This window comes from Cyprinodon tularosa, unplaced genomic scaffold, assembly GCF_016077235.1.
Source record: "Cyprinodon tularosa strain WSP-4 unplaced genomic scaffold, ASM1607723v1 ctg1958, whole genome shotgun sequence".
In the NCBI taxonomy this organism is placed as follows: domain Eukaryota; kingdom Metazoa; phylum Chordata; class Actinopteri; order Cyprinodontiformes; family Cyprinodontidae; genus Cyprinodon; species Cyprinodon tularosa.
In genome coordinates this window covers 1-23468 of record NW_024038713.1, presented here as the reverse complement: position 1 = coordinate 23468, position 23468 = coordinate 1, and the positions used below count along the sequence as shown (strand labels likewise).

The 23468-nt window shown below is 45.5% G+C and overlaps 1 protein-coding gene across 3 annotated transcripts; it reads left to right on the top strand.

Moving 5' to 3' along the window:
* The first annotated feature begins 870 nt into the window (after positions 1-870).
* LOC119782590 (cadherin-7-like) lies at positions 871-20454 on the top strand. Of its 3 annotated transcripts, XM_038283597.1 has the most exons (12): positions 871-1948; positions 8558-8840; positions 11888-12182; positions 16282-16401; positions 17771-17938; positions 18016-18203; positions 18350-18603; positions 18760-18896; positions 18969-19090; positions 19162-19279; positions 19372-19614; positions 19742-20454. In XM_038283597.1, exons 2-12 carry the CDS (start codon positions 8598-8600, stop codon positions 20206-20208), a joined length of 2355 nt encoding a protein of 784 aa, XP_038139525.1. In that variant the 5' UTR covers positions 871-1948; positions 8558-8597; the 3' UTR covers positions 20209-20454. The 3 variants fall into 3 exon arrangements, with proteins under 3 accessions (XP_038139525.1, XP_038139524.1, XP_038139526.1); XM_038283596.1 differs by lacking the exon at positions 871-1948 and having other exon boundaries at positions 8204-8840; XM_038283598.1 differs by lacking the exons at positions 871-1948; positions 8558-8840 and adding an exon at positions 11662-11785.
* The last annotated feature ends 3014 nt before the right edge of the window (positions 20455-23468 follow it).

The window sequence follows — 23468 nt, the reverse complement described above, 5'->3', positions numbered from 1 at the left end:
CCTCTCTGTCCAGGGTGGACCCCCCCTCTCTGTCCAGGGTGGACCCCCTCTTCTCTGTCCAGGATGGACCCCCTCCTCTCTGTCCAGGGTGGACCCCTCCCTCTCTGTCCAGGGTGGACCCCCCCTCTCTGTCCAGGGTGTACCCCTCCTCTCTGTCCAGGGTGGACCCCCCCCTCTCTGTCCAGGGTGGACCCTCCCTCTCTGTCCAGGGTGGACCCCCCCTCTCTGTCCAGGGTGGACCCCCTCTTCTCTGTCCAGGGTGGACCCCTCCTCTCTGTCCAGGGTGGACCCCCCCTCTCTGTCCAGGGTGGACCCCTCCTCTCTGTCCAGGGTGGACCCCCCCTCTCTGTCCAGGGTGGACCCCTCCTCTTTGTCCAGGGTGGACCCCCTCCTCTATGTCCAGGGTGGACCCCCCCCTCTCTGTCCAGGGTGGACCCCCCCTCTCTGTCCAGGGTGGACCCCTCCTCTTTGTCCAGGGTGGACCCCCTCCTCTATGTCCAGGGTGGACCCCTCATCTCTGTCCAGGGTGGACCCCTCCTCTCTGTCTAGGGTGGACCCCCCCCTCTCTGTCCAGGGTGGACCACCCCCTCTCTGTCCAGGGTGGACCCCCTCTTCTCTGTCCAGGATGGACCCCTCCTCTCTGTCCAGGGTGGACCCTCCCTCTCTGTCCAGGGTGGACCCCCCCTCTCTGTCCAGGGTGGACCCCCTCTTCTCTGTCCAGGGTGGACCCCTCCTCTCTGTCCAGGGTGGACCCCCCCTCTCTGTCCAGGGTGGACCCCCCCTCTCTGTCCAGGGTGGACCCCCCCTCTCTGTCCAGGGTGAGCCTGGATTAATTACTGGCCTTTATTAAACTGAAGCATCTAGTTTCCAGCTCTATTATTCTGATAACTTCCATATTAAACCTGCTTTTCCAGGTTTAATGTTCCTTTAGAACCGACTCTCAGCTCTCTTTCCCTTCAGTCTATGTCACTAGATCTACTCCTGTTTATCACCTGTGATGACAGGGCTGGTCCTAACCCTGCGCCCCCCCCATGGACCCACCTCCATCGGCAGAGAGAGGATCAGAGGTCAGCGAGATGCTCAGCAGACCGGGGAATGAGGGAAAGGAACAGATTAGGTAGTTTTTGATTAAATAGCTCTCATTAATGGTTCTAGATTGCCACTGCAACACAAATTACCCTGGATGTTGATGACATAGATATATGATTAATAGAAAGTAAAGAGGAATGCCTGAGAGAGTGTATCTGGATTAAGTTCTCCAATATCTGTGATGCCTTTTATCCTTTCCTTAAAATATGCATCATATTGGGTCAGAGCCTGGTTCTGTTCCTCCCCACTGTCACTGCATGCATGCGCAGTGTGAGCGTTACTGAAGAGTCAATATCTGCTGTCTCTAGATGCTCATCCATGACTGGATGATCGGATTGATCTGGATCTAGAAAGAGACCTGAGATGACATGATGGGAATTGGAGCATAGAAAGAGAATGAATAGAATTTCCATGTTGGTTCCCCTGAGATGGACGGAGCTGCAGGCTGGACTCAGCTGTTCCTTCATCACTTGATTAGACAGGAACCCGGAGAGGAGCTGCAGCAGCACCTCCTGCTGTCTTTCTGCTCCACTTCATCCAGATGCTCCTTCTGGTTCTCAGCTGACGCTGCTGCCCCCTGGTGGAGGTCTGCCAGGAACACACACACTGATCTGCTAGAACAAGTTCTACCGGCCTTCTCTTAGAACATGGTGATGCAGCACCTTCCCAGAGGAGCACGTCACCAACCAACCTTCCCGCTTAAATCTAGACCAATGTCCAAGTTCTGAACAGGTTCTGGTCCAACAGGATCTGGATCAGAACACGGACAGAAATAACCCGACAGAAAGGAGCTTCCTTTGAAGAAAACAGAGAAGAACCGGAGGAGAACCAGGAACATCCAGAACAAGAAGAGCAACTGGTACTGTGAAATGGGTCGGAGGTCCGCTATATGGGCAGCTGTATTATTTATAGGTCTGGTTCTGGTTCTGGTTCTAGTTCTGGTTCTGGGTCAGGTTCTGGTTCTGGTCCAGACCACCAGACCATCGAGATGAATGTTAATTCCCTCTAAAGGCCAGAGAGCTGTGTGTGTGTGTGTGCCTGAGGAAAAGTTGTTGCAAAGTGAGGACATGTTGTTGGTCCTCACGACCTTAGCTGATGGTTAGATATCCATTGGTAATGGTTAGGGTTAGATTTGCATTGGTAATGGTTAGTTTTAGGGTTAGATATGCATTGGTAATGGTTAGTTTTAGGGTTAGATATGCATTGGTAATGGTTAGTTTTAGTGTTAGATATGCATTGGTAATGGTTAGTTTTAGGGTTAGATATGCATTGGTAATGGTTAGTTTTAGGGTTAGATATGCATTGGTAATGGTTAGTTTTAGGGTTAGATATGCATTGGTAATGGTTAGGGTTAGATATGCATTGGTAATGGTTAGTTTTAGGGTTAGATTTGCATTGGTAATGGTTAGTGTTAGATATGCATTGGTAATGGTTAGTTTTAGGGTTAGATATGCATTGGTAATGGTTAGTTTTAGGGTTAGATTTGCATTGGTAATGGTTAGGGTTAGTTTTAGGGTTAGATATCCATTGGTAATGGTTAGGGTTAGGGTTAGATTTGCATTGGTAATGGTTAGGGTTAGTTTTAGTGTTAGATATGCATTGGTAATGGTTAGTTTTAGGGTTAGATATGCATTGGTAATGGTTAGTTTTAGTGTTAGATATGCATTGGTAATGGTTAGTTTTAGTGTTAGATTTGCATTGGTAACGGTTAGTTTTAGGGTTAGATATGCATTGGTAATGGTTAGTTTTAGGGTTAGATTTGCATTGGTAATGGTTAGGGTTAGTTTTAGGGTTAGATATCCATTGGTAATGGTTAGGGTTAGGGTTAGATTTGCATTGGTAATGGTTAGGGTTAGTTTTAGTGTTAGATATGCATTGGTAATGGTTAGTTTTAGGGTTAGATATGCATTGGTAATGGTTAGTTTTAGTGTTAGATATGCATTGGTAATGGTTAGTTTTAGTGTTAGATTTGCATTGGTAATGGTTAGTTTTAGGGTTAGATATGCATTGGTAATGGTTAGTTTTAGTGTTAGATATGCATTGGTAATGGTTAGTTTTAGGGTTAGATATGCATTGGTAATGGTTAGTTTTAGGGTTAGATTTGCATTGGTAATGGTTAGGGTTAGTTTTAGGGTTAGATATTCCATTGGTAATGGTTAGGGTTAGGGTTAGATTTGCATTGGTAATGGTTAGGGTTAGTTTTAGTGTTAGATATGCATTGGTAATGGTTAGTTTTAGGGTTAGATATGCATTGGTAATGGTTAGTTTTAGTGTTAGATATGCATTGGTAATGGTTAGTTTTAGTGTTAGATTTGCATTGGTAATGGTTAGTTTTAGGGTTAGATATGCATTGGTAATGGTTAGTTTTAGTGTTAGATATGCATTGGTAATGGTTAGTTTTAGTGTTAGATATGCATTGGTAATGGTTAGTTTTAGGGTTAGATATGCATTGGTAATGGTTAGTTTTAGTGTTAGATATGCATTGGTAATGGTTAGTTTTAGGGTTAGATATGCATTGGTAATGGTTAGTTTTAGGGTTAGATTTGCATTGGTAATGGTTAGGGTTAGTTTTAGGGTTAGATATCCATTGGTAATGGTTAGGGTTAGGGTTAGATATGCATTGGTAATGGTTAGTTTTAGGGTTAGATATGCATTGGTAATGGTTAGTTTTAGGGTTAGATATGCATTGGTAATGGTTAGTTTTAGGGTTAGATTTGCATTGGTAATGGTTAGTTTTAGGGTTAGATATGCATTGGTAATGGTTAGTTTTAGGGTTAGATATGCATTGGTAATGGTTAGTTTTAGGGTTAGATATGCATTGGTAATGGTTAGTTTTAGTGTTAGATATCCATTGGTAATGGTTAGTCTTAGGGTTAGATTTGCATTGGTAATGGTTAGTTTTAGTGTTAGATATGCATTGGTAATGGTTAGTTTTAGTGTTAGATATGCATTGGTAATGGTTAGTTTTAGGGTTAGATATGCATTGGTAATGGTTAGTTTTAGGGTTAGATATGCATTGGTAATGGTTAGTCTTAGGGTTAGATTTGCATTGGTAATGGTTAGTTTTAGGGTTAGATATGCATTGGTAATGGTTAGTTTTAGTGTTAGATATGCATTGGTAATGGTTAGTCTTAGGGTTAGATATGCATTGGTAATGGTTAGTTTTAGTGTTAGATATGCATTGGTAATGGTTAGTCTTAGGGTTAGATATGCATTGGTAATGGTTAGTTTTAGGGTTAGATTTGCATTGGTAATGGTTAGTCTTAGGGTTAGATATGCATTGGTAATGGTTAGTCTTAGGGTTAGATTTGCATTGGTAATGGTTAGTCTTAGGGTTAGATTTGCATTGGTAATGGTTAGTTTTAGGGTTAGATATGCATTGGTAATGGTTAGTTTTAGTGTTAGATATGCATTGGTAATGGTTAGTCTTAGGGTTAGATTTGCATTGGTAATGGTTAGTCTTAGGGTTAGATATGCATTGGTAATGGTTAGTTTTAGGGTTAGATTTGCATTGGTAATGGTTAGTTTTAGTGTTAGATATGCATTGGTAATGGTTAGTCTTAGGGTTAGATTTGCATTGGTAATGGTTAGTCTTAGGGTTAGATTTGCATTGGTAATGGTTAGTTTTAGGGTTAGATTTGCATTGGTAATGGTTAGGGTTAGGGTTAGGGTTAGATATGCATTGGTAATGGTTAGTCTTAGGGTTAGATATGCATTGGTAATGGTAATGGTTAGTTTTAGGGTTAGATATGCATTGGTAATGGTTAGTTTTAGTGTTAGATATGCATTGGTAATGGTTAGTTTTAGGGTTAGATATGCATTGGTAATGGTTAGTTTTAGGGTTAGATATGCATTGGTAATGGTTAGTTTTAGGGTTAGATATGCATTGGTAATGGTTAGGGTTAGATTTGCATTGGTAATGGTTAGTCTTAGGGTTAGATTTGCATTGGTAATGGTTAGTTTTAGTGTTAGATATGCATTGGTAATGGTTAGTTTTAGGGTTAGATATGCATTGGTAATGGTTAGTTTTAGGGTTAGATTTGCATTGGTAATGGTAATGGTTAGTTTTAGTGTTAGATATGCATTGGTAATGGTTAGTTTTAGGGTTAGATTTGCATTGGTAATGGTTAGGGTTAGTTTTAGTGTTAGATATGCATTGGTAATGGTTAGTTTTAGGGTTAGATATGCATTGGTAATGGTTAGTTTTAGTGTTAGATATGCATTGGTAATGGTTAGTTTTAGTGTTAGATTTGCATTGGTAATGGTTAGTTTTAGGGTTAGATATGCATTGGTAATGGTTAGTTTTAGGGTTAGATTTGCATTGGTAATGGTTAGGGTTAGTTTTAGGGTTAGATATCCATTGGTAATGGTTAGGGTTAGGGTTAGATTTGCATTGGTAATGGTTAGGGTTAGTTTTAGTGTTAGATATGCATTGGTAATGGTTAGTTTTAGGGTTAGATATGCATTGGTAATGGTTAGTTTTAGTGTTAGATATGCATTGGTAATGGTTAGTTTTAGTGTTAGATTTGCATTGGTAATGGTTAGTTTTAGGGTTAGATATGCATTGGTAATGGTTAGTTTTAGTGTTAGATATGCATTGGTAATGGTTAGTTTTAGTGTTAGATATGCATTGGTAATGGTTAGTTTTAGGGTTAGATATGCATTGGTAATGGTTAGTTTTAGTGTTAGATATGCATTGGTAATGGTTAGTTTTAGGGTTAGATATGCATTGGTAATGGTTAGTTTTAGGGTTAGATTTGCATTGGTAATGGTTAGGGTTAGTTTTAGGGTTAGATATCCATTGGTAATGGTTAGGGTTAGGGGTTAGATATGCATTGGTAATGGTTAGTTTTAGGGTTAGATATGCATTGGTAATGGTTAGTTTTAGGGTTAGATATGCATTGGTAATGGTTAGTTTTTAGTGTTAGATTTGCATTGGTAATGGTTAGTTTTAGGGTTAGATATGCATTGGTAATGGTTAGTTTTAGGGTTAGATATGCATTGGTAATGGTTAGTTTTAGGGTTAGATATGCATTGGTAATGGTTAGTTTTAGTGTTAGATATCCATTGGTAATGGTTAGTCTTAGGGTTAGATTTGCATTGGTAATGGTTAGTTTTAGTGTTAGATATGCATTGGTAATGGTTAGTTTTAGTGTTAGATATGCATTGGTAATGGTTAGTTTTAGGGTTAGATATGCATTGGTAATGGTTAGTTTTAGGGTTAGATATGCATTGGTAATGGTTAGTTTTAGGGTTAGATTTGCATTGGTAATGGTTAGTTTTAGGGTTAGATATGCATTGGTAATGGTTAGTCTTTAGGGTTAGATATGCATTGGTAATGGTTAGTTTTAGTGTTAGATATGCATTGGTAATGGTTAGTCTTAGGGTTAGATATGCATTGGTAATGGTTAGTTTTAGGGTTAGATTTGCATTGGTAATGGTTAGTCTTAGGGTTAGATATGCATTGGTAATGGTTAGTCTTAGGGTTAGATTTGCATTGGTAATGGTTAGTCTTAGGGTTAGATTTGCATTGGTAATGGTTAGTTTTAGGGTTAGATATGCATTGGTAATGGTTAGTTTTAGTGTTAGATATGCATTGGTAATGGTTAGTCTTAGGGTTAGATTTGCATTGGTAATGGTTAGTTTTAGTGTTAGATATGCATTGGTAATGGTTAGTTTTAGGGTTAGATTTGCATTGGTAATGGTTAGGGTTAGGGTTAGGGTTAGATATGCATTGGTAATGGTTAGTCTTAGGGTTAGATATGCATTGGTAATGGTTAGTTTTAGGGTTAGATATGCATTGGTAATGGTTAGTTTTAGTGTTAGATTTGCATTGGTAATGGTTAGTTTTAGGGTTAGATATGCATTGGTAATGGTTAGGGTTAGGGTTAGATATGCATTGGTAATGGTTAGTCTTAGGGTTAGATTTGCATTGGTAATGGTTAGTTTTAGGGTTAGATATGCATTGGTAATGGTTAGTTTTAGTGTTAGATTTGCATTGGTAATGGTTAGTTTTAGGGTTAGATATGCATTGGTAATGGTTAGTTTTAGGGTTAGATATGCATTGGTAATGGTTAGTTTTAGTGTTAGATTTGCATTGGTAATGGTTAGTTTTAGGGTTAGATATGCATTGGTAATGGTTAGTTTTAGGGTTAGATATGCATTGGTAATGGTTAGTCTTAGGGTTAGATTTGCATTGGTAATGGTTAGTCTTAGGGTTAGATATGCATTGGTAATGGTTAGTCTTAGGGTTAGATATGCATTGGTAATGGTTAGTTTTAGTGTTAGATATGCATTGGTAATGGTTAGTCTTAGGGTTAGATATGCATTGGTAATGGTTAGTTTTAGGGTTAGATTTGCATTGGTAATGGTTAGTCTTAGGGTTAGATATGCATTGGTAATGGTTAGTCTTAGGGTTAGATTTGCATTGGTAATGGTTAGTCTTAGGGTTAGATTTGCATTGGTAATGGTTAGTTTTAGGGTTAGATATGCATTGGTAATGGTTAGTTTTAGTGTTAGATATGCATTGGTAATGGTTAGTTTTAGTGTTAGATATGCATTGGTAATGGTTAGTTTTAGGGTTAGATTTGCATTGGTAATGGTTAGGGTTAGGGTTAGGGTTAGATATGCATTGGTAATGGTTAGGGTTAGGGTTAGATATGCATTGGTAATGGTTAGTTTTAGGGTTAGATATGCATTGGTAATGGTTAGTTTTAGTGTTAGATATGCATTGGTAATGGTTAGTTTTAGTGTTAGATATGCATTGGTAATGGTTAGTTTTAGGGTTAGATTTGCATTGGTAATGGTTAGGGTTAGATATGCATTGGTAATGGTTAGTTTTAGGGTTAGATATGCATTGGTAATGGTTAGTTTTAGTGTTAGATATGCATTGGTAATGGTTAGTTTTAGTGTTAGATATGCATTGGTAATGGTTAGTTTTAGTGTTAGATATGCATTGGTAATGGTTAGTTTTAGTGTTAGATATGCATTGGTAATGGTTAGTTTTAGTGTTAGATGTGCATTGGTAATGGTTAGTTTTAGTGTTAGATATGCATTGGTAATGGTTAGTTTTAGGGTTAGATATGCATTGGTAATGGTTAGTTTTAGGGTTAGATATGCATTGGTAATGGTTAGTTTTAGTGTTAGGACACAGAAAGGGTTGAAAATCACTGCAGATCAATGGAAGTCAACTCATGGTCCTCACTATATATAGCAGAAGGAGCATGTATGTGTTAGTGGGCGGGCTATGTTAACTGGGGCAGATTAACGGGATGAGCTGCAGATTTCTGCTCAGATTAATTTAATTCCAGCTGTGAACACAATCCAGGGTGTGAACAAACAGGTCCACTTTCTGCAGAACCAGCCGGGTTGGGTTGGATCTAAACTGGAACCTGGAGCAGAACCAGTAGAGTGGGGTGGGTGGGGTTCTGCTGGCGCCATTGACTCGGTGTTCCTGCCTGTTCTGCAGGATACTGCTGGGGGGGGTGGAGTGACATCCACGGTTCCTGATGGCTTCAGAGATGAAGCGTCTCTGTCTTCTCAGCGTCCTCCACATCTGGGTCCTGTCCTCATGGACAGAACCAGGCTGCAAAGCCATGATGCAGAACTCTGAGGTTCTCCATAAGGCGGCAAGAATAAAGAGACCAGGAGAAAGAGTTCTTTCCCAGCTGAGGAAGAGGAGGAGCTGGGTGTGGAACCAGTTCTTTGTTCTGGAGGAGGACCCTGGAGACGAGCCGCTCTATGTGGGAAAGGTAAGAAGATCTACGCTTTTATCTCCAGGAACATATCAAGGTGGATGTTTGAGGAACCGTCCCAAACCAGGAAAGAAGTTAGAACAGGAGGTCCGGTTCCACTGCAGGTCTGGTTCTACAGCAGGTCCGGTTCCACTGCAGGTCCGGTTCCACTGCAGGTCCGGTTCCACAGCCGGTCCGGTTCCACTGCAGGTCCGGTTCCACTGCCGGTCCGGTTCCACTGCAGGTCCGGTTCCACTGCAGGTCCGGTTCTACAGCAGGTCCGGTTCCACTGCAGGTCCGGTTCCACAGCAGGTCCGGTTCCACTGCAGGTCCGGTTCCACAGCAGGTCCGGTTCCACAGCAGGTCCGGTTCTACAGCAGGTCCGGTTCCACTGCAGGTCCGGTTCCACTGCAGGTCCGGTTCTACAGCAGGTCCGGTTCCACTGCAGGTCCGGTTCCACAGCAGGTCCGGTTCCACTGCCGGTCCGGTTCCACAGCAGGTCCGGTTCCACAGCAGGTCCAGTTCTACAGCAGGTCCGGTTCCACTGCAGGTCCGGTTCTACAGCAGGTCCGGTTCCACTGCAGGTCCGGTTCCACTGCAGGTCCGGTTCCACTGCAGGTCCGGTTCTACAGCAGGTCCGGTTCCACTGCAGGTCCGGTTCCACTGCCGGTCCAGTTCCACTGCAGGTCCGGTTCCACAGGAGGTCCTGTTCCACTGCAGGTCCGGTTCCACTGCAGGTCCGGTTCCACTGCAGGTCTGGTTCCACTGCAGGTCCGGTTCCACTGCAGGTCCGGTTCCACTGCCGGTCCGGTTCCACTGCAGGTCCGGTTCCACTGCCGTTCCGGTTCCACTGCCGGTCCGGTTCCACTGCAGGTCCGGTTCCACTGCCGTTCCGGTTCCACTGCCGGTCCGGTTCCACTGCAGGTCCGGTTCTACAGGAGGTCCGGTTCCACTGCAGGTCCGGTTCCACTGCCGTTCCGGTTCCACTGCCGGTCCGGTTCCACTGCAGGTCCGGTTCCACTGCCGTTCCGGTTCCACTGCCGGTCCGGTTCCACTGCAGGTCCGGTTCTACAGGAGGTCCGGTTCCACTGCAGGTCCGGTTCCACTGCCGTTCCGGTTCCACTGCCGGTCCGGTTCCACTGCAGGTCCGGTTCCACTGCCGTTCCGGTTCCACTGCCGGTCCGGTTCCACTGCAGGTCCGGTTCTACAGGAGGTCCGGTTCCACTGCAGGTCCGGTTCCACTGCCGTTCCGGTTCCACTGCCGGTCCGGTTCCACTGCAGGTCCGGTTCCACTGCCGTTCCGGTTCCACTGCCGGTCCGGTTCCACTGCAGGTCCGGTTCTACAGGAGGTCCGGTTCCACTGCAGGTCCACTGTGTGATCAGACGGAGGGATTTGAATAATTCTAGGAACCACTAGTAAACCTGCAGATTGAGAGCGAAGTGCTCTGTTAGGAACATAAGGAACAATCAGATCTCTGATATCAGATGGAGCTTGGCCATTTAAGGCTTTATATGTGAGAAGGAGGATTTTAAATTCTATTCTGGATTTAACAGGAAGCCAATGAAGAGAAGCCAGGATAGGAGAGATAGTGATCTCTCTTTTTCATTTTCATCAGAACTCTGGCTGCAGCATTTTGGATCAGCTGAAGGCTTTTAACTACAGTTTGTGGACTTCCTGATAGTAAAGAATTACAATAGTCCAGCCTTGAAGTAACAAATGCATGGACTAGTTTCTCAGCATCACCCCTGGACAGGAGATTGCTCATTTTTGCAATATCCCTCAGATGAAAGAAGGAAATTCTAGAAACCTCTTTGATCTGGGATTTAAATGACAGGTCCTGATCAAAAATAACACCAAGATTTTTTACTTTATTATCTGAAATCAGTTTAATCCCATCCAAATGAAGTGACTGGCTAATCAGCTTCTTCTGGATTAAAAAGAAATCTAGGATTATTCTTATTCTCCTCTATTAATGAGGAGAAGTATGCTGCTCTTGCTTTACAAAGGGTCCTCTTATACAGCAGTAAACCATTTTTCCAGACTAGGAAGGACTCCCGCAGGCCTGTGGAGCGATATTTTCTCTCCAGTTTCCTAGCATTTTGCTTCAAAGTACGCAGCTCTGCATTAAACCAAGGAGCAAGCTTTCTATTTTTAACGGTTTTCATTTTTAAAGGAGCTGCGTTGTCTAAGGCAGTACGCAGAGAACTAGCAACCCCATCAACAAAATCATCAGCCTGTGAAGGGGAATAAGCTAAGCTTTAGCACTCTGCAGCACTGCTCAGCGACACAGAGGAGAGAGAAAGTGAAGCAGATTCTTTAAAATGTATAACTGCTCTATCTGATAAAGATCTACTAAAATGTAACCTTCTTTTGGGGGAGGAGAACTCTGTTAAAGTAATCCTGAAGGTTATTAGAAAGTGGTCAGAGAGGACAGGGTTGTGAGGAAATACTGTTATTTCTTCACATTCTATGCCGTATGTCAGCACAAGATCCAAAGTATGAAGATGAGAATGTGTGGGACTATTCACATTTTGAACAAAGCCAATAGTGTCTAAGATAGCATTAAAGGCTGCTCTTAAGCTATCGCCTTCAATGTCAGCATGGATGTTATGTTAGCATGGATGTTATGTTAGCATGGATGTTATGTTAGCATGGATGTTATGTTAGCATGGATGTTATGTTAGCATGGATGTTATGTTAGCATGGATGTTATGTCAGCATGGATGTTATGTTAGCATGGATGTTATGTTAGCATGGATGTTATGTTAGCATGGATGTTATGTTAGCATGGATGTTATGTCAGCATGGATGTTATGTTAGCATGGATGTTATGTTAGCATGGATGTTATGTTAGCATGGATGTTATGTTAGCATGGTAAAGTCTGCTTCTGTCAGCGATGTAGCATCCCACCATCAGTGAGTGAGAAACTTTAGTCAAGGCTCCTGGTTGTAAATACTCTATGTAAGTAGAGGCCATTAACCTTTCAGCATTAATGGCCAGTTTGGTCTTTCCCCCACTGGTTAACTGGTCTCCTTTCTGGTTTAACTGCTTTGGTCTTCACAGCTCCACTCTGACATGGATAAAGGTGATGGTCAGGTGATGTACCACCTAAGTGGAGAAGGAGCGATGTCCATTTTCACCATCGATGAGCAAACGGGAGACATCCACGCCATCAAGAGGCTGGACCGGGAACAGCAGGCTCACTACACCCTGAGAGCCCAGGTCCGAGACCGGAACAGCCACCTGCTGCTGGAGCCAGAGTCCCAGTTCATCATCAAGGTCCAGGACATCAACGACAACGCTCCCAGGTTCCTGAACGGGCCGTACACTGCCAGAGTTCCTGAGAGGGCTCCTGTAGGTGGGTCAGGAATTCTGAGACATTTGGGTTGAGTTCAATTCTATTCAGTTTATTTCTATAGCTCCAATTCACATCATGTCATCTCAGGTCACTTTCCAGATCAACCAGATCATTCAGTCAGATTGATTCAAAGTTTTCTATCTAAGGAAAACCAGCTGATTGCATCGACTCATTGACTCTTCAGCAATCCCTCACACTAAGCATGCTTGTAGCGACAGTGGAGAGGAAAAACTCCCTTTGAACAGGAAGAAACCTCCAGCAGAACCAGGCTCAGTGTGAGCGGCCATCTGCTGAGGCCCACTGGGGTTCAAGGAGACAGAAGCAGACATAGAAAAAGAAGCATAGATACAAAAGGCAACCAGCTCCACAGGCGGCCCCGTCCAGGAAACACACAGCCAGGCAGACGAGCTCCGAGCCAGCTCCCATGTCAGAGGATGAAGAGAGCACAGTGCTCTGTTAGGAAATTCTAGAAACCTCTTTGATCTGGGATTTAAATGACAGGTCCTGATCAAAAATAACACCAAGATTTTTTACTTTATTATCTGAAATCAGTTTAATCCCATCCAAATGAAGTGACTGACTAATCAGCTTCTTTTTCAGAGACTCTGGTCCAAAGACTATAACTTCTGTTTTGTCTGCATTCAGAAGCAGAAAGTTAAGAGTCATCCAGGTTTTTATGTCTTCAGACATGCCTGTAATCTATGAATCCAGACTTCAGATATCTACAGATGTGTTCTTTAGAAGGTGCTTCACTCTGAGCATTGTCTTAGTGCCCCTTAGTTTCAGCCATACTGGTCTTAGTGCCCCTTAGTTTCAGCCATACTGGTCTTAGTGCCCCTTTGTTTCAGCCATACTGGTCTTAGTGCCCCTTTGTTTCAGCCATACTGGTCTTAGTGCCCCTTAGTTTCAGCCATACTGGTCTTTAGTGCCCCTTTGTTTCAGCCATACTGGTCTTAGTGCCCCTTTGTTTCAGCCATACTGGTCTTAGTGCCCCTTAGTTTCAGCCATACTGGTCTTAGTGCCCCTTTGTTTCAGCCATACTGGTCTTAGTGCCCCTTAGTTTCAGCCATACTGGTCTTAGTGCCCCTTAGTTTCAGCCATACTGGTCTTAGTGCCCCTTTGTTTCAGCCGTACTGGTCTTAGTGCCCCTTAGTTTCAGCCATACTGGTCTTAGTGCCCCTTAGTTTCAGCCATACTGGTCTTAGTGCCCCTTTGTTTCAGCCGTACTGGTCTTAGTGCCCCTTAGTTTCAGCCATACTTGTCTTGGTGCCCCTTAGTTTCAGCCATACTGGTCTTAGTGCCCCTTAGTTTCAGCCATACTGGTCTTAGTGCCCCTTAGTTTCAGCCATACTGGTCTTAATGCCCCTTAGTTTCAGCCATACTGGTCTTGGTGCCCCTTTGTTTCAGCCATACTGGTCTTAGTGCCCCTTAGTTTCAGCCATACTGGTCTTTAGTGCCCCTTTGTTTCAGCCATACTGGTCTTAGTGCCCCTTTGTTTCAGCCATACTGGTCTTAGTGCCCCTTAGTTTCAGCCATACTGGTCTTAGTGCCCCTTTGTTTCAGCCATACTGGTCTTAGTGCCCCTTAGTTTCAGCCATACTGGTCTTAGTGCCCCTTAGTTTCAGCCATACTGGTCTTAGTGCCCCTTTGTTTCAGCCGTACTGGTCTAAGTGCCCCTTAGTTTCAGCCATACTGGTCTTAATGCCCCTTAGTTTCAGCCATACTGGTCTTAGTGCCCCTTTGTTTCAGCCATACTGGTCTTAGTGCCCCTTAGTTTCAGCCATACTGGTCTTTAGTGCCCCTTTGTTTCAGCCATACTGGTCTTAGTGCCCCTTTGTTTCAGCCATACTGGTCTTAGTGCCCCTTAGTTTCAGCCATACTGGTCTTAGTGCCCCTTTGTTTCAGCCATACTGGTCTTAGTGCCCCTTAGTTTCAGCCATACTGGTCTTAGTGCCCCTTAGTTTCAGCCATACTGGTCTTAGTGCCCCTTTGTTTCAGCCGTACTGGTCTTGGTGCCCCTTAGTTTCAGCCATACTGGTCTTAGTGCCCCTTAGTTTCAGCCATACTGGTCTTAGTGCCCCTTTGTTTCAGCCGTACTGGTCTTAGTGCCCCTTAGTTTCAGCCATACTGGTCTTGGTGCCCCTTAGTTTCAGCCATACTGGTCTTAGTGCCCCTTAGTTTCAGCCATACTGGTCTTAGTGCCCCTTAGTTTCAGCCATACTGGTCTTAGTGCCCCTTAGTTTCAGCCATACTGGTCTTGGTGCCCCTTTGTTTCAGCCATACTGGTCTTAGTGCCCCTTAGTTTCAGCCATACTGGTCTTAGTGCCCCTTAGTTTCAGCCATACTGGTCTTAGTGCCCCTTTGTTTCAGCCATACTGGTCTTGGTGCCCCTTTGTTTCAGCCATACTGGTCTTAGTGCCCCTTAGTTTCAGCCATACTGGTCTTAGTGCCCCTTAGTTTCAGCCATACTGGTCTTGATGCCCCTTTGTTTCAGCCATACTGGTCTTAGTGCCCCTTTGTTTCAGCCATACTGGTCTTAGTGCCCCTTTGTTTCAGCCATACTGGTCTTAGTGCCCCTTTGTTTCAGCCATACTGGTCTTAGTGCCCCTTTGTTTCAGCCATACTGGTCTTGGTGCCCCTTTGTTTCAGCCATACTGGTCTTAGTGCCCCTTTGTTTCAGCCGTACTGGTCTTAGTGCCCCTTAGTTTCAGCCATACTGGTCTTGGTGCCCCTTTGTTTCAGCCATACTGGTCTTGGTGCCCCTTTGTTTCAGCCATACTGGTCTTAGTGCCCCTTAGTTTCAGCCATACTGGTCTTGGTGCCCCTTTGTTTCAGCCATACTGGTCTTGGTGCCCCTTTGTTTCAGCCATACTGGTCTTAGTGCCCCTTTGTTTCAGCCATACTGGTCTTGGTGCCCCTTTGTTTCAGCCATACTGGTCTTAGTGCCCCTTTGTTTCAGCCATACTGGTCTTAGTGCCCCTTAGTTTCAGCCATACTTGTCTTGGTGCCCCTTAGTTTCAGCCATACTGGTCTTAGTGCCCCTTTGTTTCAGCCATACTGGTCTTAGTGCCCCTTAGTTTCAGCCATACTGGTCTTAGTGCCCCTTAGTTTCAGCCATACTGGTCTTAGTGCCCCTTTGTTTCAGCCGTACTGGTCTTAGTGCCCCTTAGTTTCAGCCATACTGGTCTTAGTGCCCCTTAGTTTCAGCCATACTGGTCTTAGTGCCCCTTTGTTTCAGCCGTACTGGTCTTAGTGCCCCTTAGTTTCAGCCATACTGGTCTTGGTGCCCCTTAGTTTCAGCCATACTGGTCTTAGTGCCCCTTTGTTTCAGCCGTACTGGTCTTAGTGCCCCTTAGTTTCAGCCATACTTGTCTTGGTGCCCCTTAGTTTCAGCCATACTGGTCTTAGTGCCCCTTAGTTTCAGCCATACTGGTCTTAGTGCCCCTTTGTTTCAGCCATACTGGTCTTGGTGCCCCTTAGTTTCAGCCATACTGGTCTTAGTGCCCCTTTGTTTCAGCCATACTGGTCTTGGTGCCCCTTAGTTTCAGCCATACTGGTCTTAGTGCCCCTTTGTTTCAGCCATACTGGTCTTAGTGCCCCTTTGTTTCAGCCATACTGGTCTTAGTGCCCCTTAGTTTCAGCCATACTGGTCTTAGTGCCCCTTTGTTTCAGCCATACTGGTCTTAGTGCCCCTTTGTTTCAGCCATACTGGTCTTGGTGCCCCTTTGTTTCAGCCATACTGGTCTTGGTGCCCCTTAGTTTCAGCCATACTGGTCTTGGTGCCCCTTTGTTTCAGCCATACTGGTCTTGGTGCCCCTTTGTTTCAGCCATACTGGTCTTAGTGCCCCTTTGTTTCAGCCATACTGGTCTTAGTGCCCCTTTGTTTCAGCCATACTGGTCTTAGTGCCCCTTAGTTTCAGCCATACTGGTCTTAGTGCCCCTTTGTTTCAGCCATACTGGTCTTAGTGCCCCTTTGTTTCAGCCATACTGGTCTTAGTGCCCCTTTGTTTCAGCCATACTGGTCTTGGTGCCCCTTTGTTTCAGCCATACTGGTCTTGGTGCCCCTTTGTTTCAGCCATACTGGTGTGTTTGTCTTTAGGAACCTCAGTGGTGACAGTGGTGGCAACAGACGCTGATGACCCCACTTATGGAAACTCAGCCCGGCTTGTTTACAGCATCCTGCAAGGTCTTCCCCATTTCTATGTGGACCCAAAGACAGGTAGGAATATATTTGGTTCTGACTTAAAGTTGGGTTTTACATGAATGCATGCTATTTCATAACCAGTGTTGAAAACAGTAACTTTGTTTTCCGTTAGGCTCACATCTGGAGCAGTGAAATAAAATCACTTTTTTCAACCCTTAGAGCCTCCATGAGATCATCCTAATAAACCAGTCCCAGAATATAATCTGACACAGAGGCTCTAGTTTCAGTTTACTGATCCGTCTCCACATTCCAGAATGAGAGAGAAGGAGGAAAAATCTCCTTTTGATGGACGCTTCATTTTTAACACCCTTCATTTGAACCTTCCTTGGTTCTGAAACACAGCCAGCTAGAGGGGCCCCGAACTAAGGGCCCCTAAAGGGTCCTATGCTAATATGTTAAACTCTCATGTGTTTTTGTGCAGTTTTACCAGTTTCATTATGGTTATTGACTTTAAGCAGAGCTTACAGTTAATTCATTATTTCTCTAAAGTAAAGAGTCTCATAGATGTTGGTCAGATGATTATAATGAACTTATTACCTTGTTTTATTAATAGCTTACAGCTATTAAAATCAAAGTGCTTTTCACCATCAGTAAATGTCAATAACTTGGTTTGGAATTTAAACAAAGTTAAGAAAAAGGAGAACTGTCTTTGTTTATTCAAGTTTTTACTCAAAGGAGGTTGATTCAGCTTTCAGTAGAGGCGGGAGGATTGATCCTAGGATCAATACCACCATCGATCAATCCTACGCTCTATCGATGCTATGCATACCAACGCTATGGATAGGAACACTGGTATGGATCCATAGGATCCATAGGATCCATACCACCGCTGGTAGTAATAATGAATAATACTCAGTTAAGAAGAACAAGTCAGAGCTGCTGAACTGGTGAATGGATCTGGTGTCCACTCTGACACGTGACCAGTAGAGCTCAGTGGGAGCTGATCCTGGATCAGTAGGATGATCCTGGATCAGAGCTCCATGGTCCTCCTCTTCCTGTCTGTATTTACTGATGAAGGGTGCTGCCTCCTCCTCCATCATTAAATCAGATTACTGCTTCTATCCTCCTCACATGGTTTCATCTCAGTTATCAGAACCGTGACCCAAACATCCCTCTGCAGAACCTCTCAGATGACTAAACCAGAACATCTGAGCTCCAAGGTTCCACAGCTTTATCATCTACCCACCGGTTAGGAACCACCAACAGACTGCTGGTACCAGAGTAGCGCTACTAAACCAGTTGCTCATCTTTGTTAGGTACTGATGAACTGTCATCCAGTGGGCCTCAGCCTTGCTTTCCAAAATGTGATGGATGTGCATCAGTTGTTCTCTGGTAGCCGCGCACAGCCACCCTGACCTCCTACATGTTCTCACCTGTCCTCCAGGTGTTGTGCGGACCGCTTTGCCTGACATGGACCGTGAGACACAGGATCGGTACCAGCTGATCATCCAGGCTAAAGACATGATGGGTCAGATGGGAGGTCTCTCAGGAACCACCATGGTTACCGTGACACTGACAGACGTCAATGACAATCCGCCTCGTTTCCCCCGCAGTAAGTCCGACCTCTGACCTTTAGGCCACCACAGACTTTCTGCTGAGTCCATCCTTGACATGCCTTGGGTCCCACAGGGAGCTATCAGTTCACCGTCCCAGAGTTGGTTTCGGTGTGGTCCGTTGTGGCGAGGGTTAAAGCTGTAGATCTGGACTTGGGTCCTAATGCTGAGGTGGTCTACCGCATGGTGGATGGAGACGGACTGGGAACCTTCCAGATCCAGACTGATCCCAACACTCAGGAAGGACTGATCACTCTGCTCAAGGTACCGGGCTCTCTGTAGTCCGTCCTGTTTCGGGTTATGATCTGTCCTGTTTGGAGCTTATCAGTGGTCTTGGAGTCTTGACTTCAGAGACGTCCTGGAAATGTTTCTTTGGTGTGCATGATTCTGGTTCTGGCTTCCCCCTACAGGACCTGAACTTTGAACTCAAAGCCAGCTACACTTTGAAGATTGAAGCCTCTAATCGACACGTTGACACTCGCTTCCTGCTGGTGGGTCCATTCAGCGATGTGACTATGGTCAGACTGGAGGTGGCAGACCAGGACGAACCCCCCGTCTTCTCCACCTCTGTCAGTCAGGTGCTGGTTTCGGAGGGGGTTCCAGTGGGAACCAGAGTGGCATCAGTTTCAGCTCATGACCCTGATGGCGCCAAAAGTCCAATCAGGTGAGCTGAGACTCTGGTCATGGAAGCATGTCATCAGTGGTACCGTTGGTGTTTTCTGGAGGTTCCGTGTAAAACTTGTGCTGTTTCAGATTTGCACTTAGAGGCTTAGAGACCTCATCTGAAAACATTTCTCCTAATAGCCGTCAGTGTCTGCAGGTACCTGATAGACCAGAACTCGGACATCGGCCGTTTCTTTGACATCGACGGCAGCTCAGGTACCATCAGAACCAGCAGATATCTGGACCGAGAAACCAGAGTTCTTCACAACATCACAGTGATTGGCTCTGAAATCCGTAGGTACCAGACCTGGTCTGTGGTCTGCTGATGTTTGGAAGGAAGTAGCTGAAAGCTGTGTCTGCTCTCAGGGGACCCGTCTCAGGTGGGCTCAGCGGTGGTTCTGATTTCTGTGACGGACGTCAACGATAACCCACCAAGGTTTGCTAGCGAGTACTGGACCTCCGTCTGTGAGCATGTGCAGCCTGGACAGGTAAAGATCTTCTAGGGACCTGGTTGGTGGTCTTGAAGGAGCCAGCTGACTCTAGGTATCTCCTCCTTCAGGTCATTGAGACTCTGAGTGCAGTCGATCCAGATGATCCAGAGGATGGACATCACTTCCTCTTTTTTCTGAACCAAGAAACTGCTTTGAACTCCAGCTTCACCTTGAGAGACAACAGAGGTAAAGTACTCCTCACATCCCAGGGTCATAAAGGCAGTCTGGGTTTTGGACCAAGAACTTCCTGATGACTGCTCTTGTCCTTCTGCTTCTAGACAACACTGCCTCGGTTCTCACGTCATGGTCCAGCTTCCTGCGGCGGGATCGACCCGTCCACCTTCTTCCTGTGGTGATTGCAGATAGTGGCAGTCCATCTCTCAGCAGCACCAACACCCTAACCATCACTGTCTGCGACTGTGATCTCCATGGAAACCACCATCTCTGCAGTGAGGAAGACCCGTGGCGTGGTGGCGTGGGGTCTCCCGCCGTCATCCTGATCACCGTGCTCCTATTCCTGGGTATGTCCTGACATCACAGGGTCTGAATCTGATGTAATGGTGGAACCATGTCCAGTTCCTGATGACGCTGAGCAGAATGATGGTGTTTGTGGGTTCTGCAGAGATTTGACATGGACTTTGTCCTCAGGTGTTTCCCTGTTAGCTGCTGTCCTTAGATCCAGGAGGAGGGTGCCTCAGATGATGGAGGAGGAACAGGACATCCAGGAGAACATCGTCTGTTATGATGATGAAGGTGGAGGGGAAGAGGACACCAAGGCCTTTGACATGGTCGCCTTGAGACACTCGAACCAGATGAATCTGACTTCTGGTACCGCCGAGCCAGAGAGCGTGACCCAGAAGACCAGGCTGCTCCAAGCGTTCATCAGAGAGCGGCTCCAGGAGGCGGACCTGGACCCCACAGCTCCAGTCCTCGACACCTTGCAGACGTACGCCTTGGAGGGGAGCAGCTCTGCGGCCCAGTCGCTCAGCTCCCTCTGCTCTCTGGACTCATCCGAGTCGGAGCAGAACTTTGCCTTCCTGAAGGCCTGGGGTCCGAGGTTCCAGAAGCTCACAGAGCTCTATGGGCACCGGGTTGGAGGGGGCGTGGCCTCATAGCAGAGCACAGCTGATTGGCTGGCCCTGACCCTACTCTAATATAAACTAACTAAAAACCTCAGCTTTACCCAGCATGCATCTCTGTGGTCATCCAGTCATTCGCTGATCTGCTTACTGCTCAGAGGTGAACTGACCAATCACAGGACAGAGGTCTTTACTGGTCCGAAACCACAGGAACTGGTCTGTGCCAGGATTCCTACACCCAGTCCACCTTTGGTCATGTCATCTGTGATGTCACTGTGATGTCACAGTGATGTCACAGTCAGGAGTTTTATTTCCATTTAAAACCTCAGCAGAACCAAAAGGATAAGGGTAACCATTTCCTGATTTCTAATTTCCAGAACAGGATGGAAAAGCTTTACAGAAATAAAACAAATTAGAACAGAATAGCATAGAAAATAATAGAACATATTAGAGCAGGTAGAGTAGAACAAAATAGAGAAGAACAGAATACAATATATAGCTTTGCCCTAATGTCCCACATCAAAGGGTGAACCTAGTGACGATCGCCGCCATATTAGGAGGGGTAAACATTTGCTTAGCGACCACAGAGCGAACTGTAAGTAGATTTTACACGTGGTTTGAGTCATAACCATTTATAAACCTTCTACCAAAACATAAGAGCAGATATGAAACAAGAAACGAACAAACCGCAGAGAATCCAGGCGCCCAGCGGAGGATCAGGGGAGCAGCACCTCTGCTGGAGGTAGGACCATGAAACAGTCCTTCTAGGCCTGAACTAAAACAGCTTTAAAAGGCTCTTCAGAGCATTTCCCTCTTCATCCTTTGTCAACAGTATTTTCTCTGTCTTCCATTTCAAATAAAGAAAGCTTTTCTCCGCAGCCTCCTTCACTAAATTATCAGTTAATTCATTAAATACTTTCTCCTGATTTTATACTTAATAATAATGTCGATGCCTGGAACACACGTAGGTCCACTTTGACTTCGGACTCCAGGTTTTTCTCCAAACCTTCCTAAAGCTAGCATCCAAGGCAATCATTTTGGTTTGTTGGAAAACGTTAGAACAACGGTTTATCTACTTGGCAGGCATGATTGCTGCGTCCATAAGCAGCACAAGGCTTCAGCATCAGGACCAGGATGGACCAGTCATTACTGCACAGTTCTTTACCCCTCCTGTAATGGTGGCTCAGGGTCACTGGGTTCATAACATCTCCCAGCGCCATCTACAGAACAGAGCAGAATAGAACAGAACAGGATGTGGAGATGATAAAGCTTTAAGGAGAGGGAAGAATGGAGAGGAAGACCCAGTGGTTTATGGAGTACAAGAGGAGGGAGAGAGCTCATGGTTTCTGAAGCCCTTGGTTGTCATGTACGGTGGTGGTTTCCAAGCCTGCTCCTCAGGGACCCCTGTCCTGCATGTTTTAGGTGTTTTCTTTTTGCATCACACAGAAAAGAATGGATGATTAACCGGTTTCTACCTTTATGATTACAGCGGAGAAGCCCTGCAGCGCTCCCCCAGGGCAGCACCCCACCCCGCAGCGCTCCCCCAGGGCAGCACCCCGGAATGCTCTGCTAGTGCAGGGCCCCGCAGCGCTCCCCCAGGGCAGCACCCCACCCCGCAGCGCTCCGCTAGGGCAGCGCTTTCCAAGGGCAGCACCCCGGAATGCTCTGCTAGTGCAGGGCCCCGCAGCGCTCCCCCAGGGCAGCACCCCACCCCGCAGCGCTCAGCTAGGGCAGCGCTCCCCTAGGGCAGGGCCCTGCTCCGCCCCACAGTGCTCCCTAGGGCAGCACCCCGGAATGCTCTGCTAGTGCAGGGCCCCGCAGCGCTCCCTCAGGGCAGCACCCCACCCCGCAGCGCTCAGCTAGGGCAGCGCTCCCCTAGGGCAGGGCCCTGCTCCGCCCCACAGTGCTCCCTAGGGCAGCACCCCGGAACGCTCTGCTAGTGCAGGGCCCCGCAGCACTCCCCCAGGGCAGCACCCCACCCCGCAGCGTTCGCCTCAGGGCAGCGCTCCGCTAGGGCAGCACCCCAGAACGCTCTGCTAGGGCAATGTGGAGTCAACAAGTCATCTCCATGTCATGTATTTAATCTACCCAGCCAATTAACCAGGTGAGTCCAATCAGCACAGGTTAATTCACGGTGAAGATTGGACTCACCTGCTTCAGTGGCTGGGTAGAACAAATACATGACATGGAGATGACTTGTTGACTCCACATTGCCCATGTCTGCTCCAGCCTCCGCTGTTCCTCCCGTATCGCTGCGCTCAAACTGATCCTCAGAGCTCCAGGAGAGCATGCTCCATATTATCATTGAATTAATAGGAGCTAAACATGCAGAAATGAAGCTTAATTTAATCTGACAGATTAAATAATCCCCATCAGCATCCAGCAGATGTTCAGTTTCTGATGGAGATGAGAAATCTGCTTCCTGGTCTGTTGAAGGACCGATAGTTTGCATCTAATCTTTGAAATAAACGCTGTTAGTTTATTGAAATGTAGAAGAATTATGCTCTAATTACTGATCTGTTGTTACTATTTTAATTTGACAAACCAGATCTTCTCGCCGTTCTTTCTCCTGTTTGGTGCGATTAGCGGATCCTGACCTGGCCGGACCGGAGCGGAGCCTGAACATTTAGAGGATGTTTGGCTCAACCTGCTGCTGTGAAGCAGGATTCTCCACCATGAACAGAATCAACAATAAATCTGGATCCAGGCTCAAATGAGCTCCTTGATATGTGCTTGAGAATGGCTTAGTCTCCGGTTAAACCCAGGTTTAAAGCCTTGCAGGGCAGCCTAAAGCCCACTGCCAACATTAAGACAGAAAAAAGAAAGAAAATAACAAACCATCAGTTCAGGGATTTGAGAAAATATGGGAATCAGGAAATTATCTATAAACCAAACTGAAACATTGATGTTCTCTACTTAAAATGGAAAAATTCTTTTTTTTATATCTATATTTGTTTTTATTTCAAAATTTAATGTATAACATGAATGCATAAACACCTCATTTTATTTCAGTGTTAAATTCTGTTTAAATGAACAGATTATAATAAAAATGTCTCCAGACCTTTACTGGTTGATGATTTTCTTTATTCAGACCCGCTGATTTTTAATTGGTTCCCCTGGTTTAATGTTTCTAAATCTTTATTTCCCGTCATGTGCTCCATCCAATGCAGATCATTGGCTCCGCCCACATCTAGTGAAAACTAGTGTGATTGGATAGTCAAGAAACAAACACTCATTGGTTTTCTAAAGGAAATCATCAGAACTAGCAGGTGTTTTCTTCAAACTGCCTAACTTTA